General features: G+C 45.6%; 3 protein-coding genes across 3 annotated transcripts in view; 2 read left to right on the top strand and 1 right to left on the bottom strand.

The window, feature by feature from the left end:
- Positions 1–5628: 5628 nt before the first annotated feature.
- LOC308323170 (type-2 angiotensin II receptor-like) lies at positions 5629–9348 on the top strand. Its single transcript, XM_080774837.1, has 2 exons — positions 5629–5875; positions 6672–9348. Exon 2 carries the CDS (start codon positions 6752–6754, stop codon positions 8021–8023), a length of 1272 nt encoding a protein of 423 aa, XP_080630963.1. The 5' UTR covers positions 5629–5875; positions 6672–6751; the 3' UTR covers positions 8024–9348.
- A 6953-nt stretch (positions 9349–16301) lies between these two features.
- LOC308323182 (SH2 domain-containing protein 1A-like) lies at positions 16302–21290 on the top strand (the record flags this gene model as incomplete). The annotated part of the gene is made up of 3 exons (XM_080774850.1): positions 16302–16438; positions 17214–17277; positions 20078–21290. The coding sequence occupies 3 exons, from the start codon at positions 16302–16304 to the stop codon at positions 20318–20320; spliced, it is 444 nt and encodes a 147-aa protein (XP_080630976.1). The 3' UTR covers positions 20321–21290.
- Positions 21291–25352: 4062 nt separating this feature from the next.
- tenm1 (teneurin transmembrane protein 1) overlaps positions 25353–26785 on the bottom strand; it is a gene marked incomplete at both ends in the record, with an annotated part of 354011 nt that continues 352578 nt past the window's right edge. Inside the window, one exon of the mRNA XM_080773976.1 lies at positions 25353–26120. Coding sequence (XP_080630102.1) covers positions 25353–26120 — 768 coding nt within the window. The remainder of the gene's footprint in view (positions 26121–26785) is intronic.

Here is a 26785-nt window from a genome sequence, read left to right as displayed (position 1 = left end):
ACTCCAGGGGATGAGGATGGAATCTTAAAAGACCTGACCTATAGTAGATCAGACAAGATCCAATAGCGTGTGTTATTCACACAGTTGTAAAACATGTTTTTAAATTCCCCTTGATTAGCATAAATTAACACTTTTTTTTACATTAATTCAACTTGATCATGTTTTGTAATCTTTTTTCATTTCTTGTAATCATGTATGTCAAATACATTGAAAAACATGTAAATGTTCAAAGCGCTTATTTTCTTTTACAATGTTTCAATTATTCAATGAACTGTTCTTTCTTCACAGAAATAAATATAGGCCTACATGAAATGCTCCTTTAATCATCACAAATGAAACAAGGTTGTGCAATTTACCTCATGCACATTCAATAGCTTACAGGGTGTTTTGTGCAGTAACTTATTTAAGGCATGCTTAGCCCATTCTGACCTGAGATCAGATTCATACGAGGTTTCCACTGGACACACACTGGTCTGATGAACCCATTCTGACCTGAGATCAGATTCTAAAAATGTCAGTCGTTCTTCGAATTTTTCAAAAATAGCAGACCTACAAGCTCGTATCGCGCCACTCGGTGGCGCGATATGAGCTTGTAGATCTGCTATTTTTCAATAGGTAAAGCATAACATGATGCTAACACCAAAATGGGTGCCCGGTCAGAATGGGTTAGTATCTCTCCCTGGCTATAGCAACAGGTGAGAGATACACTACAAATGTACCTTCAATTAGCCTACTAAAACCCAAAATACTCATGTACAGAAATGATATTCCTTCAGTAACAAACTAAATAAAATCAGTGTTTCAACACGTACGTAACATGAATCTGCCAACTTGTGGCCAAAAACCATTTAAGATAACCATGCTGTTATACATTGTCTCACTCACCGCTGATCAATGAATTAATTGGCTCAGACTGCAATCACCTGGCTGCTCAGTGATTTGCAACTCTCTTTATTTTTCTTAGGCCTGACTCACACCTTCGCATCTAACACACAACATTGCTAGATGTAAACAAAGGGTAAGTGTCATGGCCACCCCAATGCATTTCCAATGGAATTCACATGGTTTGACACAACATTTTTGTTTGTATGGCTTTCGGCTGTGTTTCGACTGCCCCCCTCATAGGCCTACAAAAAAAATGTTTTGTTCAGTCAATAAGTCTCATGCATCAGCTATACATCAAGCTGTTGTGAAGGTGTGAGTCAGGCCTTACCAAGCAGATTGCAAAGGATTGTCTCTCTGTGTTTGTTTACTACAGCATAGGAAGAACCACCATGTGTTCAATTGAACAGGAAAAGGAAGTTTTCCTGCTTAAATACTGACAGGAAGTATAATCACTGGTAGGCTGGACATGAACTCTTACAAGGTTCACTGATTGGCCAACCGGGATGCTCTGGAGTCACAGAGCCAGGTAATTTTAACCTTTAGCTGAAATATGCTAGACACCCTGGTTTGTTTGTTTTGTAACGTTTTTTTTCCTTTTCATGTATATAGCTTGTTTTACACTTTAAACAGACTTGCAGAGCAACATTTTAGATATACGGTAATTGTATAACTTAAAATGTGTGTTGTTTCAAAGCATTTTTGATTATTTCCAACACTTTTAAATCAACTGAAAATTCACCCCATTAACTATTTAAAATTCAGGCTGATTTCAGGTAGGCAGATAGGTTTAAAAAGGCGCTCTGATCAGGTAAAGAGTGCATGAGACTATATACCGGTAGTCACCTGATCAGGAATTAAGGCACGCTCACGAGTTGCCTGCCTGAAATATAGCTCTGCGGGCTTCGCACCATTAAGACTAGAGAGTTTGCTCTATGGATGCAGTTAAATTAACCAGCTCTGAAAATCATCATTGATTGCCCCGCTGTGAAATGCTGCTTTTCTCTCCGGTTACATTTTAAGGTAGAGGGCACGGATCTGCTGCCATAATGCTTTTCATAACGTTTGCAGTGTCATGTGAGCACGCGCCACGATCCATCTTAACTACGGGAGAGGTAAAGAAAGAGAGCACTGCCTGATAGACTAAAGCAATAGCTAAATACAATGATTAATGCCGAGGAGTGATTGAAAATGAAAACTTTAACTGATCAAGGGTCGGTTGGGGAAGATTGATGAGTGCAGTGGAGGAGGAGTATAACTCCCGTGCTTTTCTTCATTCTTCTCTGATATCTTCATGCGCTGGCGGCTTGCAGACGGGAGTCGGCCATCCTACCACACTGGATTTGTTATTATAAATAATAAAACGTGCATGCATACGTAATAGTTAAATGTATATATCCGCCTTCTGTCATTTATCTTTGCATTCCCGCAACAATATACAGGAAAAAGATGGCATATTTTGGACATAGTTACACTCACTCACTGCACTCACTCTCACGCACGCACGCACGCACACACACAGCGTCGTCCGTGAATGAACAAGGGCTCACCAGACGAGCATCCCGGTCATCCTGGGCCATTTTCTCCAGCTGTTCCCTGCATCATGTATATGACCGTAGACCTCATCACATCTGCCTCCAGGTCACGCCACCAGGTGTTTCTTGGTCTGCCTCTTTTCCTTTACCCTTGTGGACTCCAAGAGAGAGTGTGACCAATCCCACCTCGGCATCGTTGGAGGACTTCTTCGTCCACAGGCTGATTGGTCTGGTTCAGGGTCTGTGGTTGTTAGTATAGTTATAGTTAATCGGCCAATGGATTCAAATGTCGCATATGCTTCATTCTTGTTATCACACTCTTTCATTGACCGTCTGGTCAAGAGATGCGAGCCATATAAAGCTATAGGATACCATTCTCTGTATGTACACCTAACACACTTCAGAACTTGTTGTGTCACGCTGCATTCTGGCGTCATCTTGTTTCCAGTCAACTGAATAGCAGATCTACAAGCTCATAGCTACGAGCTTGTAGGTCTGCTATTTTTGAAACATCGAAGAACGACTGACATAGAAACATAGCTTTTTCAGAAAACCGTCAGGATGTAGAAGACATTTTTAGAATCTGATCCCAGGTCAAAATGGGATAACCACCCTTAGAGGAAAACCCTGAGGACCACATTGAGACTGAGGGTCGACTAAATACTATGCTGGGGTCAAAAAAAGCATAGGCATAATTATGCCTAAATGACTACTATGACTTTGACATTAGCTACTATATACTACAACCCCCAACAAATGGCACACAACAGACTACACCATGCCACCCGTTGCTCAAAATAGGACAAACAAAAAAAGTAGGCATAACTGTTTGAACGTTTAACTGTTCGGGAAGGACTGCAGTGTGAGTGAGGGCAAGTTTGCAAGAAGAACACACATGGCGTGAATGCAGTGAAAGTGGAACTTGTGTAACACAACTCCGTCTGTTCCTGCACAAAAGTATATTGAATGTCAACCGAGAGCAGAGTCAGGAGTCATTAGGCTCATCTGGAGGACAAAGGACAGACGGCGAGCAAACAACAATGGCTTTCACCTGCTGTACAGTACGACATTAAATGAGCGTGCGTTGCGTGCGTGCGTGCGTGCGTGCGTGTGAGAGAAAGATGGAGAGGGGGAGAAAAGAGACAGAGCGCTTTGGTGAGAATAAAAGACTTTAACCTCCAGTAACTTGTAAACATGTTTTCGCGTCGTCTAACTTGTTGAGAATAAATGTCAGCGAGGCGTTAAACGTGGCTGTGTCGTGACGGAGGGATGAGTTAAGCTATAGGACAGACTTACGGCGTGTCCTGTCACGGCGTGTTTTGCTTGGCCTAATGGTGGGTCGTAAATATCTGCTCTGGGTCAGCCGCTGTGTCATGGACCATGCTCGTATAGTCAGGAGAAAATCTGTGTGTGCGTGTGTGTGTGTGTGTGTGCACGCGTGGGGGGGGGGGGGGGGGATGCGTGAGAACAACTGTGCATACCCAGCATGCCAATGCTGGAACACATTTATAACAAAATATCCCCTAGTTTTGCGAAACACGACACGTGCACACGTGTGCATATAAGTTTGCAATAAAAAAACACTATGTTCCCAATATAATCTGCTGCTATGCTGGAGCGAGATGCATTTTGTTACGTAAGAATATTAAAGTGGCAAAAAAAAACGAAACACACCCTCAACGTTCAAATTAGAAGTGTGTGTGTGTGTGTGTGTGTGTGAGAGAGAGAGAGAGAGAGAGAGAGAGAGAGAGAGAGAATGCATGTGAAGGGGGAAGGGGGGGGGGGGAGTGAGAATGTGTTACTAACAGGAAACATCTTAGAGTCCACATAACGTGGATATGTGGCCTTCACAGAGCGTACAGTTGATCTGCTCTGTGTCCAGTATGCAGTCATCATGATGTCCATCGACTTTCCCACGGCTATATATAAGCAGCGGCGGCAGCAGAAGCGTCCCGGCAGAGTACTGTACTGTGCACAGTACAGTATGTCGTCCCCATGGTACGACCACACCATGGGAACAGCCGCTGCATGGAGCGCTCCATCCGCCTATACTCTGGAAGGCGCTGCAAAATGGATGCAATTATGAGGGAAAGTCATTATTTATCATGGGCAGATATACTGTATGCATACACACACACACACACACACACACACATGAACGTATACAAAAGTGCGTGGGGCACACACACACACAATTGATCAAAGGTGTGATGTAAGTCTCAGTTCTTTCTTTGAACACATTCCTAATTAACTTTCATCAAACGTCAAATAAATGAAAGAAAAACAGTGAAGGGAAACCTCTCCTCTCTCCTCCTCCTCTCCCACTCCTCTCCTCCTCTCCCACTCCTCTCCTCCTCCTCCTCTCCCACTCTCTGTTGTATCTCCTCCCTCACCTCCTCCCCAGTGCTTCCGTTTTCAGCCAGAGTAAATATTTCCCATGGCTTATCTGACCGCTGGCAGGGACCATATGACACGCTCATAATAACAGTGTGTGCAGGACATCTCTGTTAATTAACACATAGTCTCCATTCTTCAGGTCAGAGGCCCCGAGCACCATGAACGCCCAGTCCTCCTACAAGACAGACAGGCAGACAGACAGGCAGACAGACAGACAGACAGACAGACAGACAGACAGACAGCTTGCTTCACACTCTACCGGCCAGGTATGATGTAGCCAGCATGTCTGTAATATCACACAGATGTGTGTGTGTGTGTGTGTGTGTGTGTGTGTGTGTGTGTGTCACCAGGGACCGAGCTATTACTGTATAGTTTCAGCCAATGAAACTCGCTATACACATCTTGATGTGATTTAGCTCTTTTTTCCCCGCAAGAGAATAAAGTGTGTGTGTGTGTGTAGTGTGTGAGGCACCATGTTTGTGTATCACAAGGAAGAATACTAGAGAGGTCGAGCGGAGAGAGAGAGAGAGAGAGAGAGGGGTGTGTGTGTGTGTGTGTGTGGGGGGGTTCTGGCATGTCTCCAGGTGCAGTCAGAGTCCGACCCCCCTGCTGATGAGCATCATGACGTGCCAAGCTACTTCCCTGTTGTGCAACCACTAAGATCCCCCCTGGGGGGCTATAAGACCTCAACCCCATATGTCTTCTACACACACACACACACACACACACACACACACACACACACACACACGCACGCGCGCACGCAGAGGGGATATGGTCTAAACGTCAAGCCATGCGGACTGCGTTCAGAGGAGCTGAGGAGAGCTGCAGAGACTGTCAGGACATGGACACGAGGACGCTGTGAGAAGCTCCACTGCCGCTGGGATCTTACTGGGACCGTTCTCTCCAAGCTGGGACCTACTGGGACCGTTCTCTCCAAGCTGGGACCTACTGGGACCGTTCTCTCCAAGCTGGGACCTACTGGGACCGCTCTCTCCAAGCTGGGACCTACTGGGACCGTTCTCTCCAAGCTGGGACCTACTGGGAGCTTTCTCTTCAAGGTAGAATAGAGAATTTTCCAATGGCTGGTTTTGCATTTTGATCTGCCAAGATCTCTAAGGGGACACATTCAGAATATACCTGCATTCAAACTTCAGTATAGTATAGGAGTATTTAATCAGTCACATCACACAAAAGACAGCAAATAACAGTATACAGTGGAAAATATATTATAATATAAGTCAACAGCCTATTTTTTACTACTGAAAAGGCACAGGCAGAAGCAACATGCACATGGCTGTCCTATACAATGCTGGAATTATGAGATTAATCTAACGGTTGTGTCATCATCCATGAAACCATGGAGCATCTATGTTATATAATGTGACGTCGCACAAAGAATAATGTTCCGTTTATGGACATTAATCAGTAATCATAGTAAAGGGCTATCCACACCAAGATTTATTAAAGAAAAATATTGTTTTAGACATAAAGTTCTAGTGCTTAGTGCGGGCGGGCCTCATTCATGTATGTGCAAAAAGTTTCTTCGTTTCTGTATTTTTATCAAGTGAATTGAGTCATTTTATGTGGGAGATTACTGGATCAGATCACATGCATTATTCACTGTTGTCTAATCCTGGATATGACTTCACTTACCTTAACTGTTTGTTATCTAGACACCAAAACATTGGAAAGTTTAAGCAAATAGTAGATTGCGGAGTGTGTGTGTGTGTGTGTGTGTCAGTAAGGGGGGTTGCATCATGTGCATGTCTGTGTGTTTGGGGAGGCCATTCTATCAAGCTTTACACGATTGCATCCATAAAAGGATCACTTGATTTCCATTCGGTTTCTCTCCAGGAAAGGCGAGCACGGGAGACGGTGAAGTCCCATGATCTGACGTCCGCATCAAGACGGCCGTCTCCAGCGACCCCTCTGCCATGAACTCCTCCTCGCCTCCGTACTCCTCCGCGGAGCTCCCCGCCTTATACGCCAACGCCTCCGCGGCTCCAACGCCTCCGCCCCTCCTCTGCCCGGGCTGGCACGGCCTTCCGCTCGACACCCTCACCACCCTCGTCCCCGCCCTCTACGGCGTCATCTGCGCGCTGGGCACCGTGGCCAACGCGCTGGCCGTGTGCGTGTTGGCGCGCGGCGGCTCCGGCGCGCCGCGGCGGACGGTGGCCAACACGTTCATGCTGAACCTGTGCGTGTCGGACCTGCTGTTCCTGCTCTCGCTGCCGCTGTGGGCCGTCTACTACTCGCGGGGCTACCAGTGGCCCTTCGGCTGGCTGGCCTGCAAGGTGTGCGGCGGCATCCTCAGCCTCAACCTCTACGCCTCCATCTTCTTCATCACCTGCATGAGCATGGACCGCTACCTGGCCATCGTGCACCCGCTCCGCTCGCAGAGCGCGCGGGACCCCAAGCGTGCGCGGCTCACCTGCGTCCTGGTGTGGGCGCTGGCGTGCGCCAGCTCGGCGCCCACCCTGGCCCTGAGGGCCACGCACCCGCACCCGGCGTCGGGCGTGGAGGCCTGCGTGATACTGTATCCCGACCAGGGCTGGTTCCTGGGCCTGGTGCTGATGAAGATGGTCCTGGGCTTCCTGCTGCCCCTGGTGGTCATCTCCTCCTGCTACTGCGTGATCGGCAGACACCTACTGGGAGACTCTGGGCTGGGGGGCGGCCCCCGCCGGGGGCCTCCGGGGCCCTCGGACAGAGCTCCTCTCCCGGGCGGTAAGTCGCCGGAGCCTCAGGAGAGGCCGCCCACCCCCTCCTGCAGCGGCCCCGGCTCCGGCGGCGGTCGGCCCCTGGAGGGCCGCGGCCTGGAGAGAGTGCTGTGGACCGTGGCGGCCGTGGTGCTGGCCTTCTTCCTGTGCTGGTTCCCCTTCCACTGCGTCACCCTGCTGGACGTGCTGAAGGACCAGGGCCTGGTGGAGGGCTGCTGGGTGGACTGGACCACTCGGACCCTCACCCCTCTCACCCTGTGCCTGGGCTTCTCCAACTCGGCCATCAACCCCGTGCTCTACTGCTTCATCGGGAACCACTTCCGGGGGCGACTGGGGGGCCTGTGCAAGGACCTGTGTGCGTGCGCGAGGCCCCCGGGCGAGGCCAGCGGCCACAAGAGAGGCTCTTTCAGCACCAGACTGAGCTCCTTCTCCAGGAAACTCAGTGACCTGAAGGACCTGGCTATCGTGGATTCCCCCGGACATCCCTAAGACTGGGCTCACTGGAGAATATACAACACGATACAGATTAGTTTGAGCATGTCGGGGGTTTGAGCAAATGAATACTTCAACAAAACGGGATAAATAAATAAAAAGTTATAGCTTTATATTCTGATAGCGATGATTAATTCATTGCTATGGTGTTTCAAGTTTGTTTGTTCAGTAACATCTATTCATCAGGATTTTGTCTGCAAATTTATTTTGCTATACCTCCCTTCAATTCCACTTGTTTATCCTGTATCCTGCATGATTTCTCTCTCCTGATTGGATAAAAGTGGTATATCCCAACCTGACAGTATAATGTCTGTTTACTAATGAGATGGAGAGACGGGCGTCGGGGAGAACCCCGATAGTAGCCTGCAGGCTAATAAGCCAGACCGAAAAAATTGCCTGCCGGCGGATTTTGTGATTTGAGTCTGGTGTATTAGCCAGGCTACCCTGATAGGCCTAGTACTGAACAAACACTTTATGCAATTCATACAGCAGTGATATTTCTTTGTTCTCTGTATAGCTCTGTATTAATAATCATTGCTATAAATGTTTGTTCGGTAACATGGTCTCCCTGTCTCTCCAGCTATTTAGCAAACAGAAAATACAATTTCATCCCATGAGGACAGAGCATACAGGATACGGGAAATTGCAACTGCAGAGAAAAATGGAGCCTAAATTATATGGAACACTGGAAGTTGATAAATGGGTTCTCTCCACCTTTTGTTTACTACGGACAAGAATGCCCCTGCTATCAAACAAACACTGTATCCAAATATAGTGTTTGTTTTGTTAAATTAAGATTAAACCAAAAGAATATCACTTTGCAAATTTATGATGATCAAAATCATCTACACTCTCTTTAAAAGCTAAGTAAATGCTGTCTATACAGTATATGACAGTCATACTGAACTATATAGCAAGTGAGAATGCGTTGGTTCGGTGAAAGCGAACGCATTCAGTGCCGTCGACATGAATGAATGAGCGTGTCCAAAGTAAACATAAACAAACACTAAATGACTGCACAGACCCGAACAAGACAAGGGCCAGGGGTCTGACGTGGCTGTTATAGGAATGATTGACCGAGTCAAATACTTCAGGAGCAAATCGAGGGCAGGAGCACACTAGAGTCTAATATTGATATATAGGGACGTTATTTAACCACTCCTGTCCTATAGGATACTACATATATGTGTCTGCTGTCTCTTTGACCTTTGACCTGAGATATTGTGTGTGCTGATGTACCTTGTAACGTGTATATTGTCCTGTAAAAAGTCCTACAAAGCACCACAGATAATACATTTATCACCTTTTATACGATATTTTAAGGAGAGAAAAAAAAGAAATAAATCTCTGTTATAATACCAATCTCTATGTCTTTGTCATGCTATATATGCCACACTGGATGGCCTTTTTTTAGGCATGTAATTACTGTAAGCAAATGTATTTTTTTGAGGGAGGGGGAGGTAGGGTAGATCTACAGGATAAAGCTCACAAGCTGCAAGCTTGGAACTTTTCACTAGCTTTAAAGTTTTAGAAAATGTGTGACATTTCTCTTCTTTTTTTCCCCATTGTAGGCTATATAATAAGGCTTAAAGTGGTTAACGCTGTTGGCCGAGGAGTGAAATTCTAGAAATGTTCTATTTTTCGTTTTCTTCGGGGAGCATCACGCTAGCTGTTAACAATGTGCGCGTTTTCTTCCCACAAGCTGGGTCTGTGTACTCCGTATGTGAGCCCACTGTCCACCTGTGGATGAGAGAAGAGGATTACTGCAGCGCTGGCACGATGCAGCGCTGGGCAGATGGGTGCTAAATCACCCTCTCGCACGCGCGCACACATGCATGTAGTGTGTGCACGAGCGCACACACACACACACACACACACACACACACACACACACACACACACACACACACACACACACACACACACACACACACACACACACACACACACACACACACACACACACACACACACACACACACACACACACACACACACACAGCAACACGTAAGAAAGTGACCCCATTTTTCCCTCTGCGTCCAGATATCACAATCTCATGCTAATGGCCTTATATGTTGGTTTCTCAAAGTGCAGGGTGCTGTTGCACCCTAGAGCAGTAGTTGTTCTCAAACTTTGTCTGTCAAAGACCCCAAATTGATCTGTATTTATAGCCACGGGCCGTCCGTATGAAAATGTTTGGTGCCAGGGATCCCCAGAGGAGAGGAGATTTTCCAAACATTTTAGACTTTAGAAAATATTTATCAGATGGGACAGGCTCGCAGCGTGGCACAAAGTGACACATGTGAGCTCCATATATAGGGGATAACAGGGTAAGATGAGCCACTTTCTGTCCTGGAACTAAGCAAGGCAAAATGAGATGGCAGTGAAATCTAAAGATCTACCCTTATTTCAGCATGTCTTCTCTGTCAATTGAAATTATAAGCATCCATGACAAGGGCCATGAAAATATGACTTATTACAAAAAAGTGGTCATGTGGCTCTAATTGTCCCAGGCATGGAAGGGGTACGTTGATCCAAGTCAAGTGGTAAGTCCCTTTAGCAAATCAATTATTTTTTTATTAATTAAACAATATAAAGCCAATTAAATAAAGTAGTTTGTTATTCAGAACCTTTTAATATATTTGCAATTGTTAATACCATATTGCAACACATATACTCTTAAATGAGCATGTGTAAAGTGAAAGATCATTCAGCATAATCCGAGTATAGCATATAGACAATAAAAAATAATAGACATTGGTTCATTTTACCCACAGCCACCATTTTAGAAGGAAAAAAAAGACGGATACAATACTACTTCAGACAATTTCTTTGCTAAATTATTCACATGGTTTTATCCATTTGGCAAATCACCAGCATGTATGATATTACATTTTAGACCTGGGTAAATTGTATTTGTTATAACAGTCATTTTACCCGATTTGTCAAAAAAAACAAAAACAAACAAACATATGCGCTTCCCAACTTCACAGCCAGGAGTAAATGATGGATTAATTTCGTACTAGATTTAAGGTCACACAGTTTTCTAGAATCTTAGATAAAGGTACTGGCTCATCTTTACCCCGTTCTCCACTAAATGGATAAAAAGTGGTTAAAATCAATTTGTGATATTACTGTATACGTTTACTACCTTTGCTGGGGACCATGTGGAACCTGCAGACAGTAGACCACACTTTGAGTGCTGTGACACAAGTTCCCCCGGGGCAGCACACCTAAACCTAACCCCAACCCTCTCCCGACCCCCAGCGCACCTCGGACCAATGCTCCTTCCAACCAACGCTCCGTCGGACCATATAGTGCCTATGCCTCGCAGAACACGAATGTATGAGTATCACTTCAGTTTAATCACTTATAGGCAAATGGACCTGAGTTGCATTGTACTTGAAGAGTCATTTTCCCCATCTACAACAAATCTGTTGTGCAGCTTCTACTGTAAGATCTGCTATTTGTGGCGAATGTCTTGTGACATATACTGTATCTTAGGGGGGAAGATTGACGTATTTTCGTATACCGCAATATGACATAATGATAATTCTAAGGTGATATAAAGTAACAATGTAATTCAGGGGTGCTGTAAAGAGACTATTGACAATGGTGCGCGGCAGAGCCAAAAGAGTTGGAATTAAGTAACTACTTACTTAAGTAATTACAGCTAAGTGCTGTATTTAAGTACAATTTTGAGGTATTTGTACTTGTACTTTCACTCCACTACATTTATTTGAAAACTTCAGTTACTATAGTTACTTTTTAAAATGTATTATTATTATTATTATTACAAAACATACTACAGCCCATCACATCACCACATTGCAAACTTGTAGATCATCTATTTTTCTAAATTGTATTGCAGTTCTATATTGCAGTATTGATAGAGTAGTGCAAGTACAAAATGTGAGTACTTTTTTTCCACCATTAAAGAGACACTTTTTTGCAAAGAAATATATGTTAATGATGTTTAGAAGTTTTAGAACACTTTCCTGGGGTCTTTATGTGTGTAAATATGTGGTTTTAGATATTTTAGATTTTAGCAGGGAGCCCAGTGTCTCTGATGTCATCGACACTGGGCTCACTTCCTTCCTGGATTCCCATAATGCTTTTTTGCACTGCTCCTCCTTGTGGATAGGGGGAGGGCTGTAGTCCAGGAAGCACAGTGAGCACAGTGAGACCCCCAGGAAAGTGTTCTAAATCTTCTAAACGTCATTGACATATATTGTTTTTGCAAAAAGGGTGTTTTTTGGCAAAAAGTTTCCCATTAAGAACCGTACTGTTATAACACATTTCAGGCCCTGACACTGAGGCCTCTTTTTCCACTGGAGTTGAACCGGTTCCCTTCATTTTATCCACTTAATATTGAGTGTTTCCACTGAAAATGTATTGTTTTAGAACCCTAAAAGTTGGTTCGGAAACTGGAACCAAAAAATGTCCGCCGGTTCCGTGAAAACAATGAGCTTCCAAGAATCTCGGAGCCGGTTCTATATAGAACCAATTACTTTTTTAGTGTAAAAGGCAAAGGGGCCTCAGTCCAGTTGACATTCAGGCCTGAAGGAGTTGCTGCTGGCTAATGGATGTGTGTACAGTATCTCAGCCTGTTATCAGTGTCCACTATGGATTGGTCTCATTCTGCATTGACCCTGGCCAGTGTCTCTGTGAGCTCCTCCGGCTATTAGCACAGTCCCTGGCAGGTATATGGGAGAGTTGAATGGATACCCGAGAAGAGAGTTTTCCAGCGTATAATATCCTATCGACTCTGGTGTGATAACATCTTGAATAATATGGGCAGGGCCTATAGCAGTTGGCGGCCATTTTGTGGTGCCACATGCAGATGGATTTCCGAAAATATTTATATACATTATTTAAAGCCAATTAACCAAGCCATCCAGTTTCCTGGTGAATCATAACCATAAAACATTGTGATTGTTTATAATAATATGAATTCAAATATTTGAATTATAATATAATAAATACCCTTTTTTGCGATTTTCAAATATATTAACATATTAATATATATTAACATATTTTTTTTACACAGACACAGAATCAAATGTGTTATGGTCATGACATGATTCACAAGGAGACTTGATTCCAGGCTTAAAATAATTTATATACCGGTAATTTCCTCTAATCTCCTATATGGGTTGCGAAAACTCAAGGGTTTTCTATCTGTGGCACCACAATATGCTATATGCCCTGTATATTATTGTTCAGTGATTCTCACCATTTTGGATTTTAATTGAGAGTCACATGGTTTGTTGTATGAGGGGGAGGGGGGGAAACACAGCCGAAAGCCGTACAACAAAAATATTGTGTCAAACCATGTGACTTCCATTGGAAATGCATTGGGAGCTTGCATCAGTAAACAAGTCTCATACATCTAGCATGCATCAATGTTGTAGGCCTATGCTAGATCAAAAGGTGTGAGTCCTGTTCTGTTCTTTAACTATATAGAAGTGTCTATTTGTACGTCTCTAAATGTTTTGATTAATTGAACATGGTGGACCCTGTTGTAAACAAGTGTAATGCTTAATTGGGTCGTCCACTCACAGTTAACAGTCTTTGTATTGAGTTTGTGCTTGAAATGTACTGTAATTCTGCAAACTGTTAATAAATATTTCAATCAATCAAAAAAAGGTAACGGTCCTCGAGACACATTGCTCTACATTGCTCGTCCACTGGGTGGCACTGTAGTGCCACAGATGTGGTGGGACTGTGAGTGCAGCTCATGATTTTGTCAGAGCCTGGGGAGAAATGGCCCCGACACGAATGATGACTCATGAGCAGAATAACAATGACACAAAAAGAGTCCAATGAATGTTTTGTGATTCTTTTTTTTTAAACCGGCAGGCCAACAATCACAGAGTTAACCTTGTCGGTTTAAGTCAAGAGCCACTACAGTCACATCTGGCTGTGTGAATAATCTTTTGCAGATATATAGACAAGAGGCACAAATCCTGAATGCAAATCCAACCAATCAACAAGAGAGATGCCCGCGTTTAAAACTGCCACTTTTGATCTAGCGCGCCTATTATGGGCGAGTCATAGGCATCCATTTCCACCAAAAGAAAAGACTAATAAATAAATAAAAGCAAATGTACTGGAGTCCTTTTCCTGGCACAAAGGGGGATGAATAACAACAAACAAACAAACAAACCAGCATGCATCGGCTAACAGCCAAATTGCTATTTTTAAACTTTAAAATCACTATCAGCCCAGAATCCTCCCTAGAAAAGAGCAGATCTGCATTGGCTTCAGCAGTGGTTAAAGCTGTAACTTTCCTATTCTAGGAGCCTTTCCTGCACAAATGATTTATATTTTGTGTTATTACAGTATTAACATACTCCATACAGAGTGGACAAAATTACAAAGAAGTAAGACTCGTATAACATCTCCAGTGTGACCTCTCAAGGTCCAAAAATGTCCAACTCCACCAGACCAGACATTGAGAAAGGCTTTTAGTGTTATTAGATAATGGAACCCTAGCTGGCTTCATTAAACCGTTCATCAGTGTTAAAGTCAACGGGGTGTCCTTGAGTACTGCGGCGCGGTCGCGTGGTCAAGGGTAACCAATAAACATCACACATCATATGCCGGAGAATCAGCAGTCAAACCTTGGTCTGCATATCATTGACAGCAGGAGTCATAAATGTGTCTGTATACATGGACAAGATGTCCATGGCAAGACTTGGCCTTGTCCGTCGCAAAAACGTTTTTTTTTTTTTTTTACATAACACGATGTTCTTTTTAAGACCCGATTTCTGAATGTCAGTCTCCAGGTTCTCAGAATATGTATGTCAGAACCTTTTTTTTTTTTTTTTAAGGGGCCCACTTAACTCTGAGTGTGTAAAAATGTAACCAAATGCGGGTCCATTTGGTTCCATAATGGTTATTTAGGGCTAGCTCTTAATATGTGTTGTCAACTCGTCAACTAATTTTGTATGTATTTTGTATATGGCGAAAATAGAATTTTGACAAAAATGTCCAGCTTGGCAATGACCCCTGATCATTGCATGACCAAAACCGTGCCTTTTTATAATTGTATAAACATTATACCGATCTACAAGCTCACAACATGTAGACTATATAGACTACATTAATGAACTACTCTTGTGCAACACACTTGTATTGGTGAAGTAGGGCATTAAATCATGAAGAAACATACCGGTACACGACAAACAAACAGCACAGCATGACGATATGCACAATCCTTTCTTCAACCTAAACAACGTAGTGAGACGTTAAATCTACATAAACCCACGCCAGGAATGCTATACTTTTCACGCGGCGAAAATAATGGGTTTTGCGTCAAAAGTTTCATATTTAGAGAGCAAAACCATTAGACTCAATTTATGGACAACTGCAGTGGAAGAAAAGCAGGCTTCCTGTTGGGTAGAACGCAGTGTAGCCTCAAGGTGTTTACGCCACAATCATGCCAACTGTAAGTAGAATAGTATTTCCTGTACAAAATAGGGGCAGATGTGGCTTTTTTTCATAATGTGTGAATATTCAGTTACGATTCTTTTGAAGGTTCTTCCTGTTGAAGCGTATACCCATTTCCTGAGATGTATAGAGTACAATGCACCAAGCAGACAGTGTGTGTGTGTGTGTGTGTGTGTGTGTGTGCATGTGTGCGTGCGTGCGTGTGTGCATGCGTATCTGTGTAGGCTAGCGAGACAGAGGGGGAGAGCAACAAGTGTGGAAGAGAGACACAGAAACACAGACAGAGAGAGAGAGAGAGAGAGAGAGAGAGACAGACAGACAGAGACAGACAGACAGAGAGCATTGCAAAGGGAGTGGAACAATCATAAAGTTTACTTGCTAGATCTCAGGTTTACTTACCGACTGCCAAGCGTGGTGCCGGACAGAATTTGCCTTCAGCGTGTGATCCTGGGGTGTTCCAGAGACCTGACCGGATCGGACTGCAACTCAGCGTGATCCTGGGGTGTTCCAGAGACCTGACCGGATCGGACTGCAACTCAGCGTGATCCTGGGGTGTTCCAGAGACCTGACCGGATCGGACTGCAACTCAGCGTGATCCTGGGGTGTTCCAGAGACCTGACCGGATCGGACTGCAACTCGGCGTGATCCTGGGGTGTTCCAGAGACCTGACCGGATCGGACTGCAACTCAGCGTGATCCTGGGGTGCTCCAGAGACCTGACCGGATCGGACTGCAACTCAGCGTGATCCTGGGGTGCTCCAGAGACCTGACCGGATCGGACTGCAACCATAACTCGGCCTCTGGATAAAAGGCTGTGACGATGGAGAACCTGTCCGTGTACCACGGAGACATCGGCAAGGACGAAGGAGAGAGGCGCCTAGCGCAGGACGGCCGAGAAGGATGCTACCTGGTGCGAAACAGCGACTCGGTACCAGGCGTGTACTGTCTGTGTGTGCTGTGAGTATACTGTATATACTACTGTATATACGTCTTGCAAAGACGTAGCTCGCTTTTAATAACCCATTCTGTGTTTTAAGCATTATGTTTTACTTTAGCTATTGAAACAAATGCAGATCTAGTACCGCACTACGAGCTTGTAGGTCTGCTATTTTGTTTTTATCGTGAAAATGCGGTGCAAATCTTTGAATATATATATATTCTTTCAGAGCGAACGGCGGTTCGGTTTAACTCAAATCTTTGCTTCTGGAAGTTCCCTGGAACAACATATGATATTGGGGGTCCTTGAAATTAAGTAGTTTGAGCACCACTGACATGGAAACATAGTTTTTCAGAAAAACTGTCATTTGTAGAATCAAACTTAGGTCTACATGGAAGGTCACTAGCCCAGCATACATGTTGAAATGTCTCATGCATGAGCAAGACAATAACCCTCAATTACCCATCAGCCGGTCATGACCATCTGAGCAGCCATCAGCTGGGTGCGAGGCTGAAAATGAATGATCCTGCACACGATATAGTAAATAATACTGCTTTCACCACTGGATGTGTTCAAGTGCTAGTTCTGTACATATGAGCGTTTCACATGCAGGCACACACACAATATATATTTCCATTCGAGCATTACAACCAAACAGTGTCTGAGAGTCCAAATCAAGCCTTCTGTTTGTTTTGAAATGAGTTCAGATCTGCAGGGGGCTTTTCTACTGCAAACTGCAAACTTCATCTCGCTGTTATGGTGTGTGTGTGTGTGTGTGTGTGTGTGTGTGTGTAGGTGCAATGGATACGTCTACACGTACAGAATCTACCTGGACGAGGCAGGCTCCTGGGCAACAGAAGTGAGACAGTTCGCATTTCCTTTTCATGCACATCTTTTCTAGGCTATACCTCGAAAAACCAAAACACAATAACTCCACTAACCCAAAAGAGCATGCCTTGTGTTCCATCCACCCCATCTGTCACACAACATGTACCTACAGACAGGAGAAAACAAAGGTTGTGTCAGCGCAAAAAAAAACAAATTCAGCAAGCTATACCGTATGAATTCAAACGCCAAGCGTTTGAGGATTGACAGAAGTGACAAATGGGCACGCATGCTTTCTTTTAGTGGCACGATCGAGATACCACCCCTCCAGCTCTTTTCTCTCTCTCTCTGATATGGGAGAAGCCTAGCATATACATCTGCATTAATAAATACACAGTGCCGACGGGAAGTGAAGAATCACGTTTGACAGCGTTTCTGATGGGATGTGTAATCGAGCACTGAGATCTGGCAAACGCCCCAGAGGTGTGTACACACACACAGAAACGTCAGAGGACATGTGTCTCAGGTTGACAACTAAGTTAGATGTTTCTGTAAGTACATTTCTGGTACCCCTCACTGGTGCTGCTGACAGCGCCGACGGAAGAGAGCCCAAACACCCCGAATTACAACCAATTTCCAACCCACAAGCCCCAATAACGGCTTACATTATTCATGTGGGACATCAATCACTTTAATGAAATGTTCCGGGGGAAACAGAGGCAACGTTTTTATGGCGACGGCCGTGAACGAGGGAAGGATTCAAAGTGTGGCGCTTTTAGAAAATATCAATATTCAGCCATTTGTATTACAAATGATTTCTAAAGGGTCTTCAAAACCCAATTTGATATTCACACTAGGTGCTCAAATACGACACCTCCACTTCCGGTGATTGATAGTGGCGCAAAATGAAAAAAAAACATATTGTGGTTGTTTCTAGAGAGGATCACAGATAACTAAAGTATTAAAGGTCCGCTGACATGCCCCGAAATTAATATGGCTGGTACTGTGCATCACGTTCTTATCTCCCGAGGGGCATGACATTCTCCCCTTTAACCCATTTCGACCTGGGAACGATTCAGCAAATGTCTTCTAAATCCTGACTGTTTTCTTGAAAAAGCTGTTTTTCTAGGTCAGTCGTTCTCAAACACTTTCATGTCACTTTTCACGATTGTTCAAAAATAGCAGACCTACAATCTCGTAGTGCGCGTAGATCTGCTATTTTTCAATAGCTAAAGCATTACATAATGCAACACCAAAAGGGGTTCCTGCCCAAAATGGGTTAAGATAACAATCTTAATACTTTTCTACAATTTCATTGGGAAATATTTAATGATAAACTTTACTTTTTTTTCTTTTTTTTGTCTTCAAGATGGCATCTGTAATGTTTCTTGCGTAAGCCTGTAGAAATATTGCCTTTTAGAAACACAGGGGCAAAGTTTGCAGTTTGAAATTTACTCCCGTTCTGTTAAACGGAACAGGAAACTCGAAAAGAACACACATAACGACCTAAGTATTGTTTAAAGACATATTCACCCCCGCCCCAACCCCCACACCCCAACAAAAAAGAAATGTTGAAAGATCAAAATAAGTAACATTATTCCCGCAGCGAGTACGACGCATTAGGCAATCTTTAACCCATTCTGACCGGGCACCCATTTTGGTGTTAGCATCATGTTATGCTTTAGCTATTGAAAAATAGCAGATCTACAAGCTCATAGCGCGCCACCGAGTGGCGCGCTACGAGCTTGTAGGTCTGCTATTTTTGAAAAATCGAAGAGCGACTGACATTTTTAGAATCTGATCTCAGGTCAGAATGGGTTCATCAGACCAGTTGTGTGTCCAGTGGAAACCTCGTATGAATCTGATCTCAGGTCAGAATGGGTTAAAGCCCTGCTGAGAGCCAGCGAGGAGAACACAGCAGCTTAGCGGTGGGAGAACACAATGGATCCAATTTCACTGCGAAAGCCCTTGTTATAGCCTGAAGATTAACTCTACGAGGCAAACAAAATAAGGCATTACCCCCACTACACGCGTTACACTTAACTCAAACCGAAGGAGTAAATACTATTTCATTGATCAGTTATCGTGCTGTTGTGCAACGTGCGTTCACGCTCGGAAATCAAATGTTGATTTTATTTCACACGGTGAGAGAATGGGAGTACTTTTGAGTCCAAGTGGATATGAATGCATTAGCTTTTCTGTTAAACACACGGTCTGCTACACAACACAAATGTGTAAAAAGCAGTTGAGACTGCGAGTAAGTAGTAACACATTGCCGTAGAAAGTGCAGTTGTGACATAAAGTGAACCGATTAATCAGTATTCATAATTGCACGAGACGCAAAGCAAATGAAGTGAAAAGCCCGCAGGCCGCAGGGAGGCAGGGTTTGTAAAGGCAGTGAACACTGGGACCAGGTGCGCGCCAATCACTCTGATGAATTCACCGCCCTCCTCCCAGAGACCTACAGCATGAACAAATGAGAAACAAAGACGAGGGCGGCAATTAAGCAACTACACAGATCACAAAACATTACACTAAAGGTGAAACCACAAAAGGTGAAATAACTGTCTCGGTCCTCCCAGTAGCTTCTACCACCATATTTGTGGTGGTAATTTGTATTTTTTAGCTTTAGTGATAGTGTCCAGAAGACAGCAGAACTGTCACGCACTAGAAAACCACTAGAAAAGTGACAGTGAAAAGGGAGCCATTTTGTATTCCCAGTGCATCTCTGTATATATCCATTAAGGCAAAACTGTCCTGCCGTGCATGGCGTTTGACGTGGGGACGACGGTGATCAGTGCACGTATACACCCTCCTGTCTGTCTCTCTTTCAGTCCGCACCCGGCGTGCCGAAGCGATGTTTCCGGAAAATCCGGGACTTGATAGCAACGTTCCAGAAGCCAGACCAGGGGATTGTCATGCCTCTGCTCTATCCCCTCACTGCCCAGCGACGGGCACACCACGCACACGCTGCACGACCCGAGACAGAGACACTCTATAATGGTGTCACTGAGTCACAGCAGCCGCTGGCCGCCGCCGAAACCGTCTGCTCTGGGACAAAAAGAACGGAGCCGTAAGAGTGTTCAAAACGGGTGCAGTACTTAGTTTAGACAGTACTTGGTTTAGACTAGTCATTGGGTTAGACCAGTCATTAGTCCTACAACTACAACCTATCTCAAACCCTCACCCTAACCCTAACCTCCCACGGGGCAGCACACCTAAACCTAACCTTAACCCATGTCTAACCAATGACTAGTCCAAACTAAGTATGCACCTCTTCAAAACAACACAACAAACAACACACAACCATGCCTTCAACAGCATGCAGCTCATCAGCCAACACCTGCTGACACCAATATACAACACCGTTGTGTATTGGCTCGCAGCGCGAGCCAGTGCGTTCACGTAAGGCCCAATGCCGCTCGAAGCTGCAATACCACCTCCGGCCACCATGTCCAATTGCGCTTCCTCTCGGTTGTACATGCCCACATTTGTGCATGTACAACTTCCTGGTCTCAACTGCGCACGTTTCTTTCCTTCCATGGAGCAACATGGCGTCGCCCGTACGGTCTTCACGTCTCGTCCTCTTTATACAGTCCTTGGTTTCCCCATATGACGCTTTCAACTGAGCCTCAGCGCCGCCCTACTGGTTTGGATGTGTATTGCACTCTGATGCTCAAAACTATATGGAAGGCTGTTTATACAAAAACGTCTCTGTAGGCGTAATGTGTATACACAGACGTAAATGTCTATACCGTCTACAGACGTACAAGCATGTGTGTGAAGTCGCGGCGAGCGCCGTGTGAACCATATGGCTAGTACAGTGGATATTTTCACTCTAGGGCATAAGTAAACAGAATTAAGTGAGTGCACATTATGTGTGAATGCGTGCACATGTGGGGGTCTCTGCTTTTTTCCGATTGAAGGTGTGTGTGTGCGTGCGTGCGTGCAGGGGGGGGGGGGGCTCCAAGGAAAAAAGGTTGGGAACCACTGCTGTGAAATGTAAATAGTAATGCTGCTTATTTGCTGCTATGTGTTAGGAGCAGCTGGAGCGTGTCTATAGTTTGTGTGTGCAGCCTGTACTGTTTTGCTTTAACCACTTAAGGCCCATATAGGGTTGAACAGAGTCCCTCAAGGCTTATATATACCAGTGTAGTTTCTGTTTTCTGTTGTTGTGGGGAAAGCGTTTGCTCAAAATAGCCAATCGGCAAGCTCACGCCGCTTGTCAATCAGCTGTTTTCCGCGGAAGCTTTTCCCACAATAAAGATGCTGCATGGGGTTTAAGTGGTTAAGTTAAAGCTGCACTAATTCAGCTGGGGTTTCGGGGGGGAATGGGGGGGGGGGTGATTATTCATTGGTCTCCAAGCGTGGTTACAACTCACCATGCGGGACAGTTTCATTTGTGCAACGCGGCGAGGAGAAACAGCCCCGTGCGCTGAGAGGCCGCGGCACTGAAATATTCAAGTGCTGACACATTAATATCCATTACTGCATACATAAGTTGACAACAAATATTGTGCTTTGTTTCTGTAATGCAATTCCGGCTATATGAGCAGAAAGGAAATAAATGGTATTGGTTGAAATAAAGTGTATTTAAATGAGGTCACACACACACACACACACACACACACACACACACACACACACCTCTTTCTGACACACATAATGCGAAACAAAAATTCAATTTGACATACTGAATGCTGGTCTCCATGGAGAGGATGCTGACTGGCAGAGGGGAATAAAACATGCAGCAATGCATTCGTCTGATTGACATGACCGAGTCAGTTTGACAGACAGAGACACACAGGGGAGGGGACAGAGAGCGACCTCACCGCCATCACCAGAGACAGACAGAAGACAAGACAGACAGAGAAGACACAGAGAGAAGAGAGACAGAGACACAGGGGAGGAGAGAGAGACCCGCTACCACCATGAGAGACAGACAGAGACAGAGAGAAGAGTGAGGCAGGCAGAGAGAGAGAGAGATAGACAGAGATATTTATACCAGGCTAACCTTTTAAATGTCCTATGGATGTATAGGAGAGATGGAAGAGATGATGTTGGGGATCTGGAAAGAAAAAAATAATGAGAGATATTTTTTTTAAAGACTGCTTTACTGAAGGGGACAACAAAAGAGGAAGATGGAAAGATAGAGAGAGGACAGAGAGAGAGAGATGAGGGAGAGAGAGAGACAGAGAGGAGGGACGGAGAGAGAGAGAGACACACACAGAGAGGACAGAGAGAGAGAGCGAGAGAGAGGAGGGAGAAAGAGACCGAGAGAGGCCAGGGAGAGAGAGAGAGAGACAGAGAGAGAGCGAAAGAGAGAGCGAGAGAGAGAGTGAGAGAGAGAGGGACATGAGAGAAACATCCTATCGGCTCAGGCAGTTCACTGTGGTGAAGTGCGGCTGTCTCCTAGCAACCGGCGCCTCCATCTTTTGGCGGGGCGTAGTGAGTGGCGAGCTGGGGGCCGGCGACTAGAGCAGCATTACAGTCTGTCAGGTGGAAACCTCATGTCCAAAACCGTTCCTTCTTCAGGGTTCAAATTCAAAAGCATCAAAGGTGGCAGATCTATATACAAGCAGTTCGCACCGCGTTTTCCAGCGCGCCGACCAGTTACTTTTGATGCTTGTGTGTGACGCGCTGCAGTATATGATCTAGTGTAGTAATAAAAACACACAGAAATGTTAGAACGAGGAGATAAGAGGTTTCTGCCCGACAGCAACGCCATGGTTCACTGAGAGGGGAAAGAACAGAGTCCCACCGCCCGCGTGCAATACTGTGCATCACCTGTTCACCACTGCAACCACGCGCACCGGCCCGCTCTGCTCCGTCACACACACACACACACACACACACACACACACACACACACACACACACACACACACACACACACACACACACACACACACACACACACACACACACACACACACACACACACACACACACACACACACACACACACACACACACACGGTAGAGGAGGGTGATGAGGAGGAAGAGGAGGTGTACGTGGGGGAACACAGAAGGGCAGTACCGTATAGTTACAGATAGATGATGAAAGAAAATGACAAAAACAAAACAGTTTAAGTTTAAGTTCCGGGCTTGGCGGGGGGTGTGTTTGGACGTGGATGATTGGCGTTCACTAACGAGGGAGAGAGGCTCCTCCTCGACCCCCCCCCACCGCCAAACACACCATGACGCCCATGCGTCAGTCCTGCTCCTGTGGGACTGACTAGTGTTAGCTACTTGGTACACACACACAGCTCAGCTTGAACCATAATGGTGATAAGGAGAAAGTTACAGACTCACAGAACAAAGTATGCCAAGAGCAGTGGCGTGCACAGACATTTAGAGGGGCAGGTGCTCAAGTGAAAAAAGGGCACCTTTTGCAGCGTGTGGAACCTTTCATACATAAATGTAGCGCAAAGTGCTTCACAGGGCAAAAATAGAATACAATAAAACATAAGTAGTTAAAATGATAAAACAATGGCAAAGAACAAAATTGAATATAAGAACATAAAATAAATAAAAATAAATAAAAATAAATAAAAACAAATAAAACAAATAAAATAATAATAAAAACACCACATGCAGCAAATCAGTCAGGGCAGGGTGGGAACGTGCAAATTAAAACTCAATTAAAAGCAATGTTGTAGAAGTGGGTCTTGAGCTGAGCTTTAAAAATGTCTACAGAGGCTGCCTGACGAAAGTATATTGTGAGATTTATAGATTTTGGGGCCTAAATGATATATTCGAAGCTTTTTTTATCAAGAATTGGACAATGTCACCATGGTCCACATACTGTACAAGTGTACAGTGTACACTGTAAAAGAAAAACCCTTTTTATTTTATTTTCCAAAAGGGCACCTTTGTCCAGAGGGAAAAGGGCTCTAGCACCCCCTAGTGTCTATCTGTGCACGCCACTGGCAAAGACATAAACAAGAGATTGAGAGAGATTGAGACGGAGAGAGAGAGACAGAGAGAGAGAGAGAGAGAGAGAAATAATTAGCCACGACGTCCATGAATTGCCAGGCCAGCGGGAGCACTAATTCACACATAATAACTTTAATCAGCACTGTAACCCAATAAAGATTCAGATTCTTTAGCGAGAATATTTACTATAGCCATGTATAATTCTTTGCAAAAAAAAAAAAAATGTAATCATTTTTTTCCTATTGATTAACAATACTGACACTTATGAACAACAGAATATTTTTTTTTCCAGCTGAGCACTTTTTTTTCAGTGTGAAAGCACTGGCTATGTACATTCTTGATCTTAGTATACACACTCATACAAACTACAGTAGAAGCACACCGTACGCCAGAGGCAGAAAACACACGTTTCCTTCTCTAAAGGGGGGAGTGTCAGAGTTCAACAAGGCCTCTCTTTGCACAATATGTAAACGATAGTACTGTATATCCGAGGTAAACCATGTAAGTAACTCAAATGGCAAACAGAGAGCTCTTGGTATGAGTTTGTAGTCCGGAGGAGGAGGGTTATTATTAACCGGGCCAGTCCTATATACCGTCTTCATTTCCACGGTTCGCTGGCGTTGGGCCAATATGATGAACGGTTGTCGAGAGAGCGACCACACAGTCAGACAGTTCAATCAGTCACTCAGTTTATCGGTCGGACAGACCGTCAGTCATTCAGTTCATCCAGTCGGACAGTCAGTCATTCAGTTATTAATCGGGTCTGTCGGTTGGTCGGTCTCCGTTGAGTCTGGATACAAAAAAAAGCAAAGCCACAGTTGAACTATACACTGCTTTGTGCCACTGTTTAGAAATTGGAGAAACTGGACAATAATAATAAAATACCATCATTTTGTCACACTTAAAAGGCATTTGGAAATCATGTTTTCCCCCAATCTCTCTTACACTGTCTTACACTGTCTTACACACTCTCTCTCTCTCTCTCTTTCTCTTTCTCTCTTGGTGATGAAGCTGTCTGTCTTCGTTGATGTCTTCTTGTTTACGTTGTTGTTGTGGATACAGTATAGAAACATTAGAATCAAATCAGGACTAAGGAGTAGAAACAGGCAGTCTTTGGTGGGGGGGGGTGGGGGGCGGGGCGGGGCGGGCGCGGGCGGGGGCGTGTCTCTGTTACCTGCCCCCCACCTCGCTCAGTGTCATGAAGTGGACGTTGGAGGGGCAGTCGGACAGCTCGGGCTGCGTCTCCACGGGCAGCGAGTAGTACCCGTCGTAGCCCTGGACCCGCCCCCCCGAGAGCAGCTGCTGCTTCTCCGCCTCGCTCCACGCCCGGCTCCCGCCGGCGCCCTCCTCCACCCGCCGCCGCTCCCGCTCCCAGGCGCCCGCCACCGCCCGGCGCCGCGCCTCCTCGCGCACCCGCGCCCGCTCCTCCTCCTCCGAGCCGCCGTAGCGCACGCTCAGGCAGAGCGCGCCCTGCCGCAGGGCGATGTCGGCGAAGCGGCGGGTGCGGCCGCCGACCGTGGCGCTCACCTGCGACACGCTCACGTTGACGCCGCTCTCCAGCACGCGCCCGCCGGCGCCGACCACCCCCCCCAGGTCCTCCTCCACGGGCCGCGACGACTGCAGGAAGTGGTGCGTGTCACAGCCGCGCACCGTGAAGCTCAGGCCCCGCAGGTGCACGGCGCCGTGGAGGATGGCCGCCAGGCGCCGGCTGTCCTCGCCCGCCACGCCGATGACCTCGGCGCTGACGCGGCCGCCGCGCGCCACCGCCAGCCGCACGCTGGGGCCGAGCAGGGAGGGGCGCGAGGCGAAGGGGGGCGGGTGGGAGGGGCGGCGGCACGCCGAGCCCACGCCGGCCTCCCCCGACACCAGGGGGAGCCTCTCCAGGGAGATGAAGCTCCGCAGCTGTCTCTGGAGCTCACACTGGATCCCCAGCACCACCTGCATGGAGGAGACACACACACACACCGCTGTAAGGCTTCTCACTGCATGGCTGCAGGGGCCCCAAATAATTGGCAAAACAATAATTAACCCATTATTTTTTCTTTTTTTAAGATTTTTTTTTTGCGGCTTACGCCTTTTATTGGTTTTTTTGAAGGGACAGACAGTAGGCTGACAGGAAACGGGAGAGAGATGGGGGAAGACATGCAGTAAAGGCCGTGTCGGGCTCGGGAGTCGAACCCGCGGCACACTGCGACTGGATTACCAGTCGGGTGGTTACGACCCAGATGGTTACGCCACCGCCTGGGCCTAATTAACCCATTCTGACCTGAGATCAGATTCTAAAAATGTTCTTCTACATCCTGACAGTTTTCTGAAAAAGCTATGTTTCTATGTCGGCGGTTCTTCGATTTTTCAAAAGTATAGCAGACCTACAAGCTCATAGCGCGCCACTCGGTGACGCGCTATGAGCTTGTAGATCTGCTATTTTTCAATAGCTAAAGCATAACACCAAAAGGGGTTTCCGCCCAAAATGGATTAACACTTTGAGTACCACCTGGTGGAGAAAAAAAGTGGTAGCGCTTGGGTGCCACGTGATCGGAGGAAATTCCACTATGACGCGCGTCCTGTTTTGTCTCCATCTTAAATGCTAGTAGCAATCGTGC

Source organism: Protomyctophum bolini (assembly GCF_963924005.1).
Source record: "Protomyctophum bolini genome assembly, chromosome: 10".
Lineage (NCBI taxonomy): Eukaryota > Metazoa > Chordata > Actinopteri > Myctophiformes > Myctophidae > Protomyctophum > Protomyctophum bolini.
This window is presented reverse-complemented; position numbering and strand designations above follow the sequence as displayed.

Coding starts and splice junctions, on each gene's coding strand:
- LOC308323170 (XM_080774837.1), top strand. CDS start 6,752: ATGAACTCCTCCTCGCCTCCGTACTCCTCCGCGGAGCTCCCCGCCTTA.